General features: G+C 35.4%; 2 protein-coding genes across 2 annotated transcripts in view; one reads left to right on the top strand and one right to left on the bottom strand.

Annotated features, from left to right (window-relative positions):
• The first annotated feature begins 3,569 nt into the window (after nucleotides 1–3,569).
• On the top strand, nucleotides 3,570–8,428 carry LOC146673740 (low affinity immunoglobulin gamma Fc region receptor II-like). Its single transcript, XM_085384694.1, has 5 exons — nucleotides 3,570–3,627; nucleotides 5,330–5,584; nucleotides 6,019–6,264; nucleotides 6,438–6,522; nucleotides 8,359–8,428. The coding sequence occupies exons 1-5, from the start codon at nucleotides 3,570–3,572 to the stop codon at nucleotides 8,426–8,428; spliced, it is 714 nt and encodes a 237-aa protein (XP_085240820.1).
• A 3,735-nt stretch (nucleotides 8,429–12,163) lies between these two features.
• The window catches only part of LOC146673737 (uncharacterized), a 94,087-nt gene continuing 89,454 nt past the window's right edge, over nucleotides 12,164–16,796 (bottom strand). The window contains exons 22-25 of the mRNA XM_085384683.1: nucleotides 15,549–15,623; nucleotides 15,171–15,260; nucleotides 12,525–12,578; nucleotides 12,164–12,361 (exon numbers count right to left, since the gene is read on the bottom strand). Coding sequence (XP_085240809.1) covers nucleotides 12,164–12,361; nucleotides 12,525–12,578; nucleotides 15,171–15,260; nucleotides 15,549–15,623 — 417 coding nt within the window. The remainder of the gene's footprint in view (nucleotides 12,362–12,524; nucleotides 12,579–15,170; nucleotides 15,261–15,548; nucleotides 15,624–16,796) is intronic.

Genomic DNA, 16,796 nt, shown 5'->3' with positions numbered 1-16,796 from the left:
AAGGTCAGAGTAATGATAATGCTATAGCCGATTATATAAACCTCTGTCATCATTGGTACTGACAGCATATATGGAATGATACATGTGGATTGTAAATATCAGGTTGCTTTGGACCTCTGACCTCTTTAGGGTCAAATATGGTCAAACTTTCATAAAATGATTTTCATCTATACTTCAAATTCTGCTCCATTTATATTGGTGACATGTTTCATGACTGTTTTGTGCATTACAGCAACAGGTTACTGTAATGCACAAAACAATACATGTGCAATATTGCTGAATGGTTTTTTGAAAAAAAAAAAGAAGTTTTTTTATCAAAACATTTTTTCAATTGATGTTTGTTATTAAAAACTTATATGAATTTCACTAAAAATCAAATCAGTGCTGCACATATACTATATCCACATAAGTAGAAAATTATACTCAAAATTATGTCACGTATGTAAGATTAATTTTAAAACACTTAAAAATTCACTGCATCCATCTTTTCCAAACAGTTTGTTTGGCGCCCTCTGCAGGCCTGGAGAACATTTACAGTAAGAACTTTTATTTTTGACAGAGGTCTCCCGTAGAAAAGGACAAGGTAGGAAGTGGGGTGTGGATGAAAGTTTGATTCGAACGCCAAGTTGGAAACTGGCGATAGGAGAAATTAGTTCAAATTAAATAATGTATATTGAAAGTATATGTAAAAAAGGGCAAAATAAAACAAGGGGAGTAATATAAGGGATTCCAGTGGATGAGGATCTTGAAAAACTAAAACGGAGCATTCAAGGTTTGGAACTGAGTCGAGTTAAAAGACTATTAAGATCAGTCAGTCAGAGGCAGATGTTGTCCAAGATAAAGACAATCATGGATAATACCTCCCACCCACTCCATGACATGACATGCTGGCTGGTCACAGGAGCAAGGGCGTAGATTTAGCATGGACAGGATATGTCCCCACCAATATCCAGCGATTATTGAATTGTCCCCACCAATAATTTGATCTCTTCGAGTAAAGAAAAACAACAATGATAGAAAGAAAAAACGATCTGTCAACGTCTCATTCACCCAGCGGTGCAGAAAGAGTTAAATTACGTCCTCTACTGGAGTCCTGCCTCATGTGACAAATATGGTCAATCTGATTGGCTGTGCCTTTCAGGGAGCTCTGTTTAGTTTTAGCTAGTGATGGGATTTCCGGCTCTTTCAGTTCGGCTCACTAAAAAGAGCTGGCTCTTTCGGCTCCGAACCGGCTCTTCAGGTTGTTTTGTTGCTATAATTAATGTATATTAACAATAATATAAAATTATGCACAAAAGGAATTACTAATGTAAAAAAAGTGGTTTTATTTATATATGTTTATATATAAATATATGCGGTGGCCCCTAGAGACAAAGCACGTACAAACTCCAAGACACATTTCTAGCATGAACTGAACTTCCTAAAGCAGAGCTACTAGATCACTTAAATTACACAATTGAAAGCATGTGTGTATTGTTTGTCAGGCACTCATATATATTCAAATTATTTAAAAAAATGTTCATTTGCCTGTTACTACCACACACCAAATCCGGTCGTTGGTACTTGCTGGCTTGTGTAGCCAGTAGGTAACAAAAGCTCAACACTGCGCCCTAGCATCCTGGAGCACTTCTGTTGTCTTTTGTACGTGTTTTGAGTTTTTATGTGCCTTTGAGTTTTTACGTGCTTTGGAGTTTGTATGTGTTTTTACGTGTTTTGGAGTTTGTACATGTTTTTACGTGTTTTGGAGTTTGTACGTGCTTCAGAGTTCGTACGTGATTTGAAGTTTGTATGTGCTTTGTCTCTAGGGGCCACCGTAAATATACTTTTATTTATTCACTCCACATAAAATGTAATAAATAAATCATATAATATAAAATCAACTATTCACATTTGAACTTTTAACTATTTAAATTTTCAGCTTTTTCCTTTTACAAATTTAAAGTGAAACAACACGAAACACTGCAAACCACAACACAATTAAATATAAATTCAAATATGAAAACAAAAAGAACATGCATATTCTCTGTCATATGGACCTGCATGAATAAACTTTCTGAATCCTTTATCATCTGCAACTGAAAATAGTTGTGGATGATTACTATACCTTTCTAATGTGACGTTGTTGTCCCTGGCTCTCTTTCTCTGGTAAACCTGGTAAAGACCTATAGTAAACGTTTGACCTCTGTTATTGCCAACAAAGGTTATGTTACAAAGTTTTGAGTTGTATTTTTGTTATTGACCAAATATTTATTTTCCACCCTGATTTACGAATAAATTCTTTACAAATCCTACCATGTGGATTCATTGATTTTTTTTTTCACTTTCTGTCTCTCACAGTGTACCTCTGGTGCAAATTACTGACCTCTGTCATCATTTTAAGTGGGGGAACTTGCACAATCGGTGGCTGACTAAATACTTTTTTGCCCCACTGTATACAAAATCACACAAAGAATTTGGAAGGGCCAGGCTGCTGTCAACCGGTTCACTCTCGCTCGCTTCTCTCTCTCCCGGCAGCTGTCAGAGCGGCTTTTTGAACCCAGTCACATGATCCATGATCCAATCAGCAGCCCACTGCTCTTCATTAGAGGAAGGACCTGCAGAGATTCTTAAAACACAGCAAAGAAACACAGCACAGCAGTTAACACAGATTTCCTATGGCCACAGGCCGTAACAAGAACCTAAAAATAAACAATTTGAAACAGATGAAACTGTGGAAAGTTGTGTGAGACTACAAGGTGTCTGAAAATACTTAACCTGATGGCGTTAACTTACGTTGGCTTATCAACTCCAGATCCATCATATATGCTCAGCTTTATGGAAAAAACAGGCCCTTAAAATTCAAAGTTCTTGTTAATCAAAGTATAATGCTGGAAAAATATAAATTTATCAGGTTAACACTCATTGTTGAATCTGGTTAGATCAGGTATACAGTGTGTCAAATGCTGAACTTTGAGCCTGTTATAAAATAATAGAGCTGAAACCATATCTGTCTTTATGGTGTTCAAAAAGGGGGAAACATTCACATGTGATGTGTTATCTCAGCTATCATACTGAAGGTGGCAGCACAGGACTGATTTGTTACACACTGATTCTCAGGATTGTTTTATATCATCTGTTATCCATTTCAGTGTCGCAGGGGTGCCACCGGTGATTTGGGGTCCTGTGAAAAAAGATTTCACTTTCGGCCCCACGGTATTAATTTTGCAAACCAGGCCAGCCCTAAAAATATAAGACTCTGCAGACATGGATCAATATTCTGCTAAGAGAAATAGATTTATTGATTTTGTGTATGACTGATGAAATATGTGCAAGACACTACATTTTAATCATTGTAATTATAACTTTATCAGATTTTTTTTTAAATAATATCAAGTACTGGCAATTATAACTAAAACAATTGTTTATATATCAGATTTCAAACAAAGTATAGGCAACAAAAATATGTCTCTGTCCTGAGACCTAGTGGAGCTCAAAGACAGAGATCTAAAAATTATTTTTATTCATTTGTTGACATAAAACAACTCATCAACTTCTTCAGGTATCAGTGGTTCAGTGTACAGAGTATGCAGATGGGAGTTGAACAGCTGAGCCTGAAGAAGAGGTTTGATCTGTTTGACCTGGCAGCAGGTCGGCAGATCAGTGATTTCGTAGACTTGCAGTATACGTACAAAGGGTCTGCCTGCACCAATTACACGTTTGCTAAAATAACACAAAAACACATTCTTTTCTGTTAGAAGTGAAGTGAACTATCTAATACTAGCAAAGTCAAGCAGTTTCTTTTATGTGGACCTCACTACGAGTTTCATTTCCACCCGTCTCCCTTTCTTTTTAAACTTAGGCTCCTATTATCACTATTAACAGAAGCACCCTACCATCTTACTGCTCAGCATCAGCTAGCAGCCTGGACCAAACCAAATCATGAAATAAGGAGGGGGAGGCGGGGTCAGAGTGACTGGATTTATTGTTTGCTGCAAAAAACCAAAACAAAACTAATTCTAGGAAACAAAACTCTTTCTAAGTACCTCGTGAAGCAAAAATAAAAAAGACTAATTGAATGTTCACCTGTGTTCTAGATTCCAGTCAGTCACAGGCCCTTAGAATCATCATCACTCAGTGTTTGAATACAAACAAGGCTGAAAAACTGTTTGATGTGTCATATAGGAAACAGCTAATCACATGTAATAAAAACAATAGAGTATGTGGTTTAAAGAGACTTCACATGTGAGACATTTATAAATAAAGTTTATACTTTGAATAAATATAGATGATGCATTCTCAGTCTTTCTTACTCTGACTGAGGGCTCATAGCTGTTTTTACTACAAGCCTCATTGATACAATCACACAGACGTTCATAGAGCATTTGGTGTTTAAGCAGTTTAACATTCACTCACACTCTGGTGGATGCATTTGGGCAACATGGCGTTTAATATCTTTCTTAAGGACACTTTGACGTGCAGACTGGAGTAGTAGAGGTCAAAAAATGTAAAATTTGTTTGTTAATGTCAAATTAAAACACGATATTAATCTTAAACTGCTGTTTGATCTGCAGACTGAATTTAAAGGAAGCGATAAATACTCAAAACCTAAAACAAAGACACAAATATATTGTAACTCATCTGTATGTAAAGAATAGTTTCAGCTGGACTTGTTTTTGCAGTTCATGGTCAGTATCAAACTCCTAACTGCTCTCTTTGTCCTTTACCTGCTCTCTGGTAGAACCACAGTGAGTCAGGCTTCATGTTATTAAAGTCAAACTGCAGGAAGAGGAAGTTTTCATCTGCAGTACAGAGCAGCTGTATTTCAGGCTCAGACATTCAGCTGCAGGACAACATGAAGATTACAGCTGTCTGCTTCACAATGTGTGAGTTCTCTGGTTTTACATATTTCTGTGTACTTGAATAAAACTTCCACAAATTGTTTTAACAGCATTAACACTGGAAACTTATTTAATTACAGTGTTTCTGTCAATCTGGTCGTTGTCATGTTTGTCAGTATGTTCACAGTTTGCATTAAATAAAACTCACTGAAGGTCTGACAGATTAAAATGTCATCATTTATAAATATTCAGCAGGAGGTCGTGTGCAGAAGTTCATTTGTAACTGAGTTTATATTTGCAGTAACAAACTGTTTGGCTGATAATTTCTTTAATTTTTCAGTGTTGCTTGTATTTATTCTGCTGGCCGCACATGTTGAAAACAGGGGTAAGCAGCTGAGCAAGTTTCTCTCTTAAATCAAACGATTTTGTCAACAAACCTTTGTTTACTACAAAATTGATTGATTGTTCCTTTACTCTATACAGTAACTTCATTTGATGTCTTTCTGGTTAAGATGCTGTGTTTCGCATCGTCCCAAAAAGACTGCAGTTCTTTGAGCTGGAGTCTGTCTTCTTTCACTGTGAGGGTCTTGATGGAGCTTCTCAGTTAAAAGGGATCAGAAATACTGAGGCCTTCATTTCAGTGTGTGATGAGAGCTCACCAACACTACTGTGTGCGATTCATCGAGCCTATGCAACAGACAGCGGTGAATACTGGTGTGAGACTGGAGCAGGAGAGAAAAGCATCAGTGTCAACATCACCATAACTCGTATGTTTAACACTCGAGTGACCGAAATATTATATTATGAAAAGATGACGTCATTTATAACCTGATGGATTTATGTCATTCAGAAACATTTTATAACATAAAAATGTTCTATTTACATCTATAGCTGTAGTATTCTGAACTATTATTATTATTATTCATTGCAAACAGCATTTAACTTACTTATTTTAATGAATCATAATGATTCCATTCAAATGTTGCCTCAATATTGATGAGTCAAGCCACAGTATTTGTTCAGTCTTATGTACTATTAATAAAAATTAACATTAAAATGAGTGACTATCAATGAGTCCAAAATTTCGTTGCCATGGCAGCTGTTAACTTAAAAAATTGTTCCACTTATTATTTCAGTGTTTTGCTTGCTTGGTTTGAAATGTTACAGATTTCTGTATCAGATAAAAAGTCTTGTTTTTCAGCTGGTTCTGTCGTCCTAGAGAGTCCTGCTGTCCCCATCGAGGAGGGAAACAATGTGACTCTGCGCTGCAGGAACAAGACAAAGACTTCAAACCTCACAGCTGATTTCTATAAAGATGGCTTCCTCATCGGGAACAGCTACACAGGAGAGATGAGCATCCACAAAGTTTCCAGGTGTGATGAAGGACTCTACAAGTGTAAGATGTTTGATGCTGGAGAATCACCAGAGAGCTTGTTGACTGTCACAGGTACAAATTCAGTCATTTTAAATCAGAAATTAAGAGCTAGAATAAATGATAATTTTAGAGTGTAGCTAAATATAATTAAGTGGAGACAATCAGTTTTCCCATTCTGTCATTTAAAGGTGAACCTTATTTGTTTTACAGCAGATGTATTTTTATCATTGCAGCACTTCACAGAGAGACCTGCTCATCTTCTTGTTCTGCCGTCCAGGTGTTCCTAATGTTGAGGACTATTTTCACCATTGTGATGGTGATTCTGCTGCTGTTATTAATAATAATGGATTGGATTTATATAGCGCTTTTCAAGGCACCCAAAGCGCTTTACAATGCCACTATTCATTCACTCTCACATTCACACACTGGTGGAGGAAAGCTAGGGTTGTAGCCACAGCTGCCCTGGGGCAGACTGACAGAAGCGAGGCTGCCATATCGCACCAACACCAGTAGGCGGTGGGGTAAAGTGTCTTGGCCAAGGACACAACGACCAGAACAGAGAGCCTGGGGATCGAACTGGCGACCTTCCGGTTACAGATACGCTTCCCAACCCCCTTAGCCACGGTCGCCCCAGTTAGTGGGATTACTTCACTTTAGAAAACTCAGTGTTACACAGACATATCTGTAAAATGGTATCTGTATTAGTGATGTTCGATTCGTGAACGAATCATTCAAAACTCGAGAATCACTTTACTGACTCGGAACAAATCATTCAATACACGAGAATCACTTTACTGACTCGTGAATCATGATTCACAAGCCCAACTGACTCACTGACTCATCCCTGTGCTGTGGGCAAACTAATTCCATTAGTAGAAATATATCTAGCTTATAATTAAAATCGTGGGGGGGGGGGGGAAACAACAGCCAGTTTCGTAACAAAAGCATTTCTGCTCTGAACTGGAAGAAAAAACCCTGAGTAGAAGCTCACATCAAGAAAATAGCTCCTCGGTTCACAGTAGCATCGCGCTGCTAACATGCTAGCAGCACATTTGAGCTACTCACCCCCTCCCTTCCTGTGCTGAATCGTAAGCATAAGCGAATAACTCAGGACTCACTCACCCCCTCCCTCCTGGCTCACACCTTCTTCTTCTTGGTTGGCAACCAATGTTGAGGCGCATTACCGCCCCCTGGCTCACAGCGCAGTGGACATTTAGATAAGAAAATATATAGTTGACACACTTAAGGAAAATACTAATAAAATACAAATAAACGAAATAAATGTTTATTAAGCAATTTGGATAGGAAATTGCTTAATTTTAGAAATGTTTTTGCTCTTTTTTTCTCTATAAAATAGTTGTTTTGGGTTTTTTTTTTAATCATTCATCTTTGCAGTGGGATTTACATGAAAAGGGAAACAAATTAAGTTTGAGTGAAAAAGTAAAATTTTTGCACTCTCTGGTCAACTGACTCAGTGAATCAAATAACTCAAAACACCCGATTCACTTTGGTGAGTGACTCATTAACACTCGATTCAGTAAAAAGAATCTAATTTACCATCACTAATCTGTATATAAAGATGACTGATTGATGACTAATGGAGAATGTTCTGGAAGTTTTAACATTTAGATAATAGAACAGTGCAGTAAACTGGACAATTATAAGAGCTACACTATGACAGGTGATTGCAAATATTGTAAAAAATACTTCGACTTCAGTTTTTTTTTTACTATATACTTTTTTTCCTGCACTATTCTGTTGACTTTGTTGGTTGCTGTTAAACTTGTCATGCACAGAAGAGTTTAAAACCACAGGCCTGCTGAGCATGTTTAAAGACCTCTCAGTATCTCATTTTACTCAGCGTGTAGTGATTTTAGATGCTGCAGACACTCGAGTAATTTTAGCTTCTTAGAGATAAACCGCACGAGAAAACGTTTGTTCACAGTAGAGTTAAAATACTTCAGTGTGATCATTTCAGTCTCAGCTTGTGGTTTAAGATGTGAATAATACACGTATGTATATATATTGTCACGGACCCGGTTCTGGGGACTCGGGGTCTGTGGGCAGTGGGGACCATGACTGTTGTTATTATTATTATTGTCATTATTATTATCATTTGGTGTGTTGTCTGCACTGCCTCTTATCTCTGTCCACATCCGTATGTAGGCAGTTGTGTGTGTTGCTGTTTTCTGTGGCCATGTTACAGGCACCTTCAGGCCTGAGGGGCGTGGCCTAGCTTGAGGACTGGCCACACCTTAAGTCCTTGCCACACACCTGCTTCTCGTCTGGGCTCGTCTGGGGAGCTATTTAGAAGAGCGATGGAGCTTCCACCAGCGCGGGATTATTGCAGTTGACTTCACGTCAGTCTTCAAGCACAGTCAGAAAGTGTGAGTGTATGCCTGCTGGGATACGTGTGTAACGGCTGCCTCTATTGTTTTCCCTCAGAGTGTATATATATATATATACATATATACATATATATATATATACACATATATATACATATATACATATATATATACACATATATACATATATATATATATATATATATATATACATATATATATATATATATACATATATATATATATATATATACATATATACACATATATATACATATATACACATATATATACATATATACACATATATACACATATATACACATATATATATATATATATATATATATATACATACATACATACATACATATATATATATATATATATATATATATATATATATATATATATATATATATATACATACATACATACATACATATATATATATATATATATATACATATATATACATACATACACATATATATACATACATACACATATATATACATACATACGTGTGTTTATGTGTGTTATGCACTCGGGCTTGGCTATTGTTTGCCTGACACCCAGTGAAAATGTAATGTATGAGAAAAGAAAGAAACAAAATATGTTTATATATAGCACAGGAAAAACTAGAACTATATTTATTTTAGTAATAAGTTTGAAATTTAGCGTTAAAAATCCAACATAGTTTCTTCCATTTCTCACTTTAATTAACATTTGAACTCAGACGTATATAAACATGGTTTTGAAACACAATAACACAGGTACAGCAACATTACAATTCTATTTGTCTGACACAGAAAAATGAACAAAATATTAACCCTATTAAACACATAGACACAAAAATGTTCCCAGAATAGTGCTTTGGCTCAGGAGTTGTTACCTGATCAAATTTTTATTGATCGGTTGGTTTACTAACTTAAAACAAGTTTAAAATCTTTCAAAAAACAAAATTAAGTTAATAAATCAGCAGTGCATTTTCAGCATATTTTTAGTTGATAAGGTTTATTAGTTTTTCTGTACAACTGAACAAGGACTGAAAAACTTTAGTATTTGGGAATTTTAGATGGATGATAAGAGCTTTTGCTTACTTCACTTAACCGAGTTTTGACTGAATAAAGTTTTTCAAGTTGAACCACTGACTATTTAAACACGAATCACTGACATAACAGACATCAAGTTTCTCCATGATGAAGCACTTTGATCTCATGATCTCCTCAGTTACATGTTGAGCAACTTCTGGATTAGTTTTGATCGGATCGGATCCCAAGTTTGGACAGGAACCGAGATCCAAGGGATTCCTGTTGGCAGAGACCAGTTAGTGTTCTTTGTTTGTAAATACAATTCATCACATCAGTAAAAACTACAGTCTCTAAACTTGGAAGACAGATTTAAAGTGTTTGTCCCAACACCCTCAGCTGCCCTGTAATATTAGTTTGGTTTCTGTAGAGCAACATATAAAGTTCAGTGATTATAAGATTAAAGGTTTATCATAGTACTTCATCAGATTCCTGCTTTTAGAATGATGAGAAAATAAAAGAAACAAAGTAACACAGGCTGCTCAGATGTTTATTCTGAAAGCAAAAAGAACCAAGTCTGCATGAACTCCAAGTCAGTTTTTAAAATAACAAATTGTTAGATCCCCCCCAGAGTATGAGGAAGTAACAACAATAAGTATGGAGATAAGAAACAAACCCGACCAGAATTCTTAAAATAATGTCCAACCATCCTTCTTCTGCTTATCTGGGGCCACGGGATAAACAATGGTTTAAAAATCTAAGTAGATGGCTAAGATGCTATGGCTAAAGAAAAGAAATTAATGGATGTTGGAAAGAAAATTAATCTTTAGCAAACAAACCAAAGAACGTCTAAGGTGAGTGTAAGATGATGAATGTAAGTATTCCCAATCATGCTTCAGTAAGAAATGTACCCATGATGCACATGTAGGAACCTGTTACATAAAACATGTAGAAAAGAGAGATGATAGCAGGTGTTTCATTTGACAAAGATTTACCTCAGTTTTCTCCTCCTCGAGCTGCTTTACCAACTGGAAGACAGAAGAGAGATAAAAACAAAGATCACAGCTATGAAAAGGAAGTGAAAGATATTTTTTGGAGGAAAAAATAATTTTTGTGACGAACTTCCAGATTTGCACTATATTTTCCACACTTCACTAAAGCTCCAGTTACAGCTCCAATTTATTTAAATACAACTGGCTTAATGTAAATAAACAAAAACTCCAGAGAATCATTTGAATGTAACTCCTCCCAACAACAGTTTAAAGTCTTGTCTGTTTATAATTTCTCTGTTTTATTACAGTGGAGTTGTAATATGTTTTAGTTTCTTATGACCTGAATATTGCCTAAAATATTGCTGCTCACAGCTTGTGAACATCTGCTCTGCCACCTCATAGCACCTCTCAGTCTGTAAACCTGAGCCCACCAAGAAAAATCTAAATCAAACAGGTTACAGTGTCAGACTTTAGCTGTTAGTCAGGTGAACCACCAGTGCACCTAACAGCTTCTTCTCCACACTCCATAAAGTGTTCTGCAGACCTTAAAGCTAACAGGTGGAGTTTCGTTTTTCATCAGTGAAGAACCACTGACTGCTTCAGAGACAGACAGTGAAACTGGGAAGTATATGCTTGTTTTTCTTTTCAGCATGAAACTCATTGTTGCAGCTATATTTCGCTAACAACCACTAATGTCAGTCTATTAGCACCAACCAACCAAACCAGTGATGTCACGTATTGTACTCATCCGGATTGATCTACACACATTCTAACAAACTATAACAGAGAACACTTATTCCTTAAATCCAGCCTTACAGACAGAGTTAAATCTGCTTTAACACTGTCTGCAGTTTTTGAGAAGATGGCTCAATGGTTTAATATTTCATGTTTACATTAAAGTCAGAGTTTTCTGTGTCACAAATGTGTCTCTCTTTTTACCTGGTAATCGTACCTTACTAAAACCACTGAATGGTCAGTGTGCATCCATTAATTGTGTGATGCAAAAAAACATATAAATACTGCTGAGTCTCTTTTACACTGCAGCTATTAGAACACAAGTCACACAGCAAGAATATTTGTTCAGTCTAATTAAATTCACTTGTGTGAGCAATTTCTCTTTTATCGGACAGTGGACAGTGACCTTTATTGTTTAAATGGATCCAGTACAAATCTAATGTGCAGTCGTCACCTTAGACAGAAACACAGAGAGTGCTTAGAGATAAAATAATGAACTGGAATTAAAACGTTTCTTTGACTGGTTTGTGTGGTAAATATCCAAGTTAATAGTTTTTTGTATTTGTGTTTGAAACACTTTTGCATTTGGATTTTATGTTTTTTATGTTCAGAAGAAAATTCAGGAAGATTATAACAGAGAGATAAAATCACTGATTTCTGGACTTTAGTTCTTTCAGCTGATTGTATAAGTCTTAATACTTTTCCTTTGACATCAGTTGAGAGGACACGTGACTGGAGACGTGCTCTTTTATAAGACATGACATAACAATACATTCACAAACTTCACTAAAGAAAAAAAATCTGTTTAAAATAAATTAAAACGTGTGTTATGTAAATATAAAGTGTTTGATGACGTTTTTAAGTTTCAAGTTTGAAAGCAGTGAGAACAAACTTGAGCTTCTCTAACAGTTATTTGGTGTCTGAGGTTTGTTCTCATGTGTGATTGTAACCTGAACACGTAGAAAACAGAGATAATAGCAGGTGATTGATTTGGGTGACAAAGATTTACCTCATTGAGATTTTTCTCAGTTTTCTTCTTCTTCTCCTCGAGCTGCTTTACCAACTAAAGGACAGAAGAGAGATGAAGAAAAAGATCACAGCTATGAACTGAAATATGTTTTTGTGCTGGAAAATTAATGTTTGTGAAGAAATTCCAAATTTGGATTGAATACAAAGAGATAAAAGAGAGATGACAGCAGCGAACTGCTTTGGGTAAAAAGATTTACCTCTTTGAGTTTTCTGTCACTTTCATCATTCCTTGTCTTCTCAGCCTGGAGCATCTTTTCCAAATAGCAGAGAGAAATGAAAACATCAGTATATTTTTAATGGAAATATTCTTCTAATTACTTTTGCAATATCCTAATTTATTTAGATTAGTTTATTTCTTAATGTAGTAAAACAGCTGTCATTCTTATGTAGATCACCAGTCAAAGGTTTTAGAACACATCTTATTTTTAAGTGTTTAACTGGTCCCTCAAATCCTACATTTTCCTCTCAGCATCTCGTCTTCTCTTTGTCCTGATGAAGCTGATGCTAATTATAGAATCATTTTTCTCCGACTGCACATTAAAAGACATGAAAAAAGTCTCATGCGTTGACATTTTGTGAGCGCTTTCTGTCATTTTTCAGGCCTGCTTATAGAAAAATATGACTAAAACAACTCGTGTATTTGAATTTCAATAAATGTCATTTAATTAAAAACTTCCCATCTATCAATTTTCTTACACTAATCCAATTTACATAAATCAATTCATCAATCAATAACTAAAAGTATTGGGGCTAACACTACTGTGTTATGGGGTATTTTTGAACTTGTGTTTCTTGTTTCTCAATAAAAAGTCAAAAATTAGCAGCTTGGTCACATCAAACAAATCATATCAGCATCATAATTTCATAAAGTCCATGTTTATCTGTCTTCTGAGCAACACTTTCATATTGAGTCTTCACTATTGGGGTTGGCACAACTCCGCTCTGTGTACTTTGAGTTCAATTTATGAACTTGAACCACAACAAATAATGGTCCCATTTACTTTGACATCTGATAGCACATTTCTTATTACTGTCAACATTTATAGAATAATTATGAATTTCAATATAACCACAACTTTTATAAGGATACTGTTTAAATGAAATGAACATCTGCAATAGTCTTACTCTTGTGTTTATCTTTTCACACACAGTTAATCCAATCAAACGTAATAATAAAAGAATAAAATCCCCCCTCCTCTTGAGTCTACTCGTTTCTGTCAACCTATGACAGCAGCACCATCACACCAAGCAAAGAAATCATGCATGTAAGTGAAACAGCAGTGCTTTTTGTCTGAATGAAAAGCTGGAACAGAGGTGATCCTCTACATCAGACATCAGGCAGAACGTGGACCAGATCTGGACCCAGTGTTGAGATTTCTCTGTAAAGTCGAGACTGTTTAGTCAGGATTTAAACCGAAAAGGGACAATTCAAGCGTTTTATCTTTTTAATGAATTTTTCTGAAGTTAAGCACTTAATCTAAATGTGGGCAGTTTTCATATTTATATGGTGAGAATTTCAGCAGGCACACATACATATCTGTTCAGTTTTATGTTGTGTCACCAAAGCTGTTTTTGAATTATATGTTAAAAGGTTTTGAAATGCACAATCATATGAAAACATCTGGGAACCTCTCTCCCTGCATAAAAATTCACTCTTCATTCAACAAAAAGATAACAGTGGCATGTATTTCATTTCCTCCTCATTTCCTACATCTGAGTACTGGAGTGTTTCACAAACATCTATTTTTAGTGAAGCAGTATTTAGACGTACAGAATGGAGTTAGTTGTAAAAGCTGGCTGTGCAACAATTTGGGTATCGTTGTAATTTTACTGACTGAATACTGATTACTTGCAACACTAAATCAGTTGGATTAGCTTGTTAATCCTTGAACTTCATAGGCAAGCAGGTCCAATCATAAGAAAATGTATTTAAGGTGGAAACTTTCAAGTTGTGCTTCTCTTTGACACTGAACACTGACAGAACTGGATTCTCAAAGTAATTCTCAAAAGATCTGAAAACAAAGATTGTCAGTACTGTGGTTCAGGGGAAGGCTGCAAAAACATCTCTTAGAGGTTTGAACTCAGTTTCAACTGTAAGGACAGTAATCAGGAAATAGAAGAGCACAGGCACAGCTGTGGTTGAACTCAGGTCAGGCCAAGAAAATTACAGGAGCTGCATATGCAGCGGACTGTCAGAATGAATCACCTCCAAAACCCTGCAGAGCATCTTGCTGAAGATGTGTATTTGTACATATGTATGGGAGGGTATTGAAAAAAGGCCTTTCTGCACTCACACCACAAACAGAATCGCTGGTTGTATAAAAGCTCATTTAGATGAGACAGATTGAAACTGTGCTGTGGAAGAATAACACCACATTCCCCTGAATTGGATGTCATTGAAAATTTGTCAGACAATTTGAAGCAGGCTGTTGATGCTTTTTTGCTTTTTTGTATGGAAGAAGGATCAAACATGGCTTCATCTAAGATCCAGACACTCAATCAAAGACTATCCGAGGTGTCTTGAAGTATATTTGCAAATGAAGCTCAATTAAGTGTTGATGTGCTTAAGTGTTAACAAAAATAATGAGACATTATGATCATCTGGATCTTTGCATCAAGAAGTTTTCTCTAACTGGACTCTCTACATTTCAGTTTAATAACAATAATAATAATAAATCAGTGTGTGGAGGGGTAATGTTTATTTATATTGTACAGTTTGATGTAAATACTGACACTAACTGTATATGTTCTGAATGACAATAATGTGGCTATTCTGTTCTATTCTGTATTACCAAAGAGAGTCGAGTCAGCAAATTCTCATTGAGTATAAAGGAAACACAAACCTCCCAATTTTTGGACTCCATCTGCTTCTTCAGATTCTCTGCTGTGTCTTTCGCCTCCTGGAGCTGATCGATTTTACTATCTGTCTCACCCTGGAACTGAAATGTTACATGAGGAAAGAGCAGAAGAAAGAAACAATCATGTTTAAGACAATAATGATAACACAATCAGAGTAAAAAAAAAGCTGTATTATGTAAATAGTGTTCATCAGTGCTGCTGATTTAATGAATTATGTAAAACGCTGCGTCCAGATGATTTAAATTTAATATAAATTTATTCATTTATATAGAAGAGTCTGACGGTGAGTAAATATTGATGTATGTAATTATTCAGTTCAGTAAAGTCAGTAAATTCAGAATCTTTATAACAGAAAGACAAACCTGAAGCTGCTTCAGCTTCTTTGCTGTTTTTTTGTCCTGCTGGAGCTGATTGATGATTTCACTGTCTGTCTTACCCTGGAGCTGAAATATTACATGAGGAAAGAGCAGGCGGAAGAAATGTTCACCTTTAAGACACAATATTAATAACACAATAGGATTTAAATAAAGCTAGAAATAAAATCTGTATTATGTAAATATAAGCTGGATAATATAAATTAATATTTGTAAATAAATATCTTTTGTTCAATTTAGTTTCTAAAACTAAAACCAGCTTTTACTTTTTCCTTACTAATAATATGCACAAAGGTGAAACATATTTTGCTTTATGCTTGCTTAGCAACTATTGATGCAGAAGGTGTTAAAGATAAGCATGCCATGAATAAGTCGACAGGAAGCATCTGGAGGGTGAGACAGCCATATAGGGTAAAATGTTGTTGAACATGGAAACGTGTTTAACTGTCATTAATTATAACTTATGCCTGTTATATTCTTTATTGACGCAAAAAGGGGCGTGAACCCTGACATAATAAAACTATTTTAAAAGTATGCTTTGAGCGGAGATCTGTGTTGACAATGTAGTGCTGCGTATCTTCCCACACATGTGTTTAATAAATTGAATAAATGCTTAAATAAAAAGGATATCGAAGAATAAACATGATATAAAAATTATATAATTCCCACAACACATCAGTTCTGCTGATTTTTTTAATTGATTATATAAATCTACTGTTCATAAGGTTGGGGAAACCTGCAGTCAGCTGAAGCTGACGAAGAAGTTACTTGGATGAGTGACAAAACGTTTCTCCCACTGAAAACGCTACGTCCAGATGAACAGAATCAACCTTTTGGGAATATGAATGCACACTGTTTTTTCTTACATTCTTACATGTATCAATCAGTCAATCTTTATTTATAAAGCACTTTTCATACAAAGTGCTTTACATGGTTAAAGGCAGCCCACCCCACCTCGCCCTCCAACTCACTCCCCACACTCTCATTAACATAAACGATCATGGATACATACATCTTTTATAAAAAGATAAAATAATTAAGAATGGGAAACAATATAAATATAAGAAAAGTAAGAAGATAAAAAATGACCAAGAATAAAATCAATAAATATTAGGTAAAACCTAAATTAATAATATAAATAGAATAACAGGATAAATAAGCATAAAATAAATAAACGTTAAGTAAAAGCTAAATTAAAAAGCTTAATTTTTAATTTTTAAGCTAAATTAATTATAT

Source organism: Rhamphochromis longiceps, linkage group LG3, assembly GCF_057381845.1.
Source record: "Rhamphochromis longiceps isolate RC_006_pf linkage group LG3, R_longiceps_female_GT1.1, whole genome shotgun sequence".
Classification (NCBI taxonomy): Eukaryota; Metazoa; Chordata; class Actinopteri; order Cichliformes; family Cichlidae; genus Rhamphochromis; species Rhamphochromis longiceps.
This window is presented reverse-complemented; position numbering and strand designations above follow the sequence as displayed.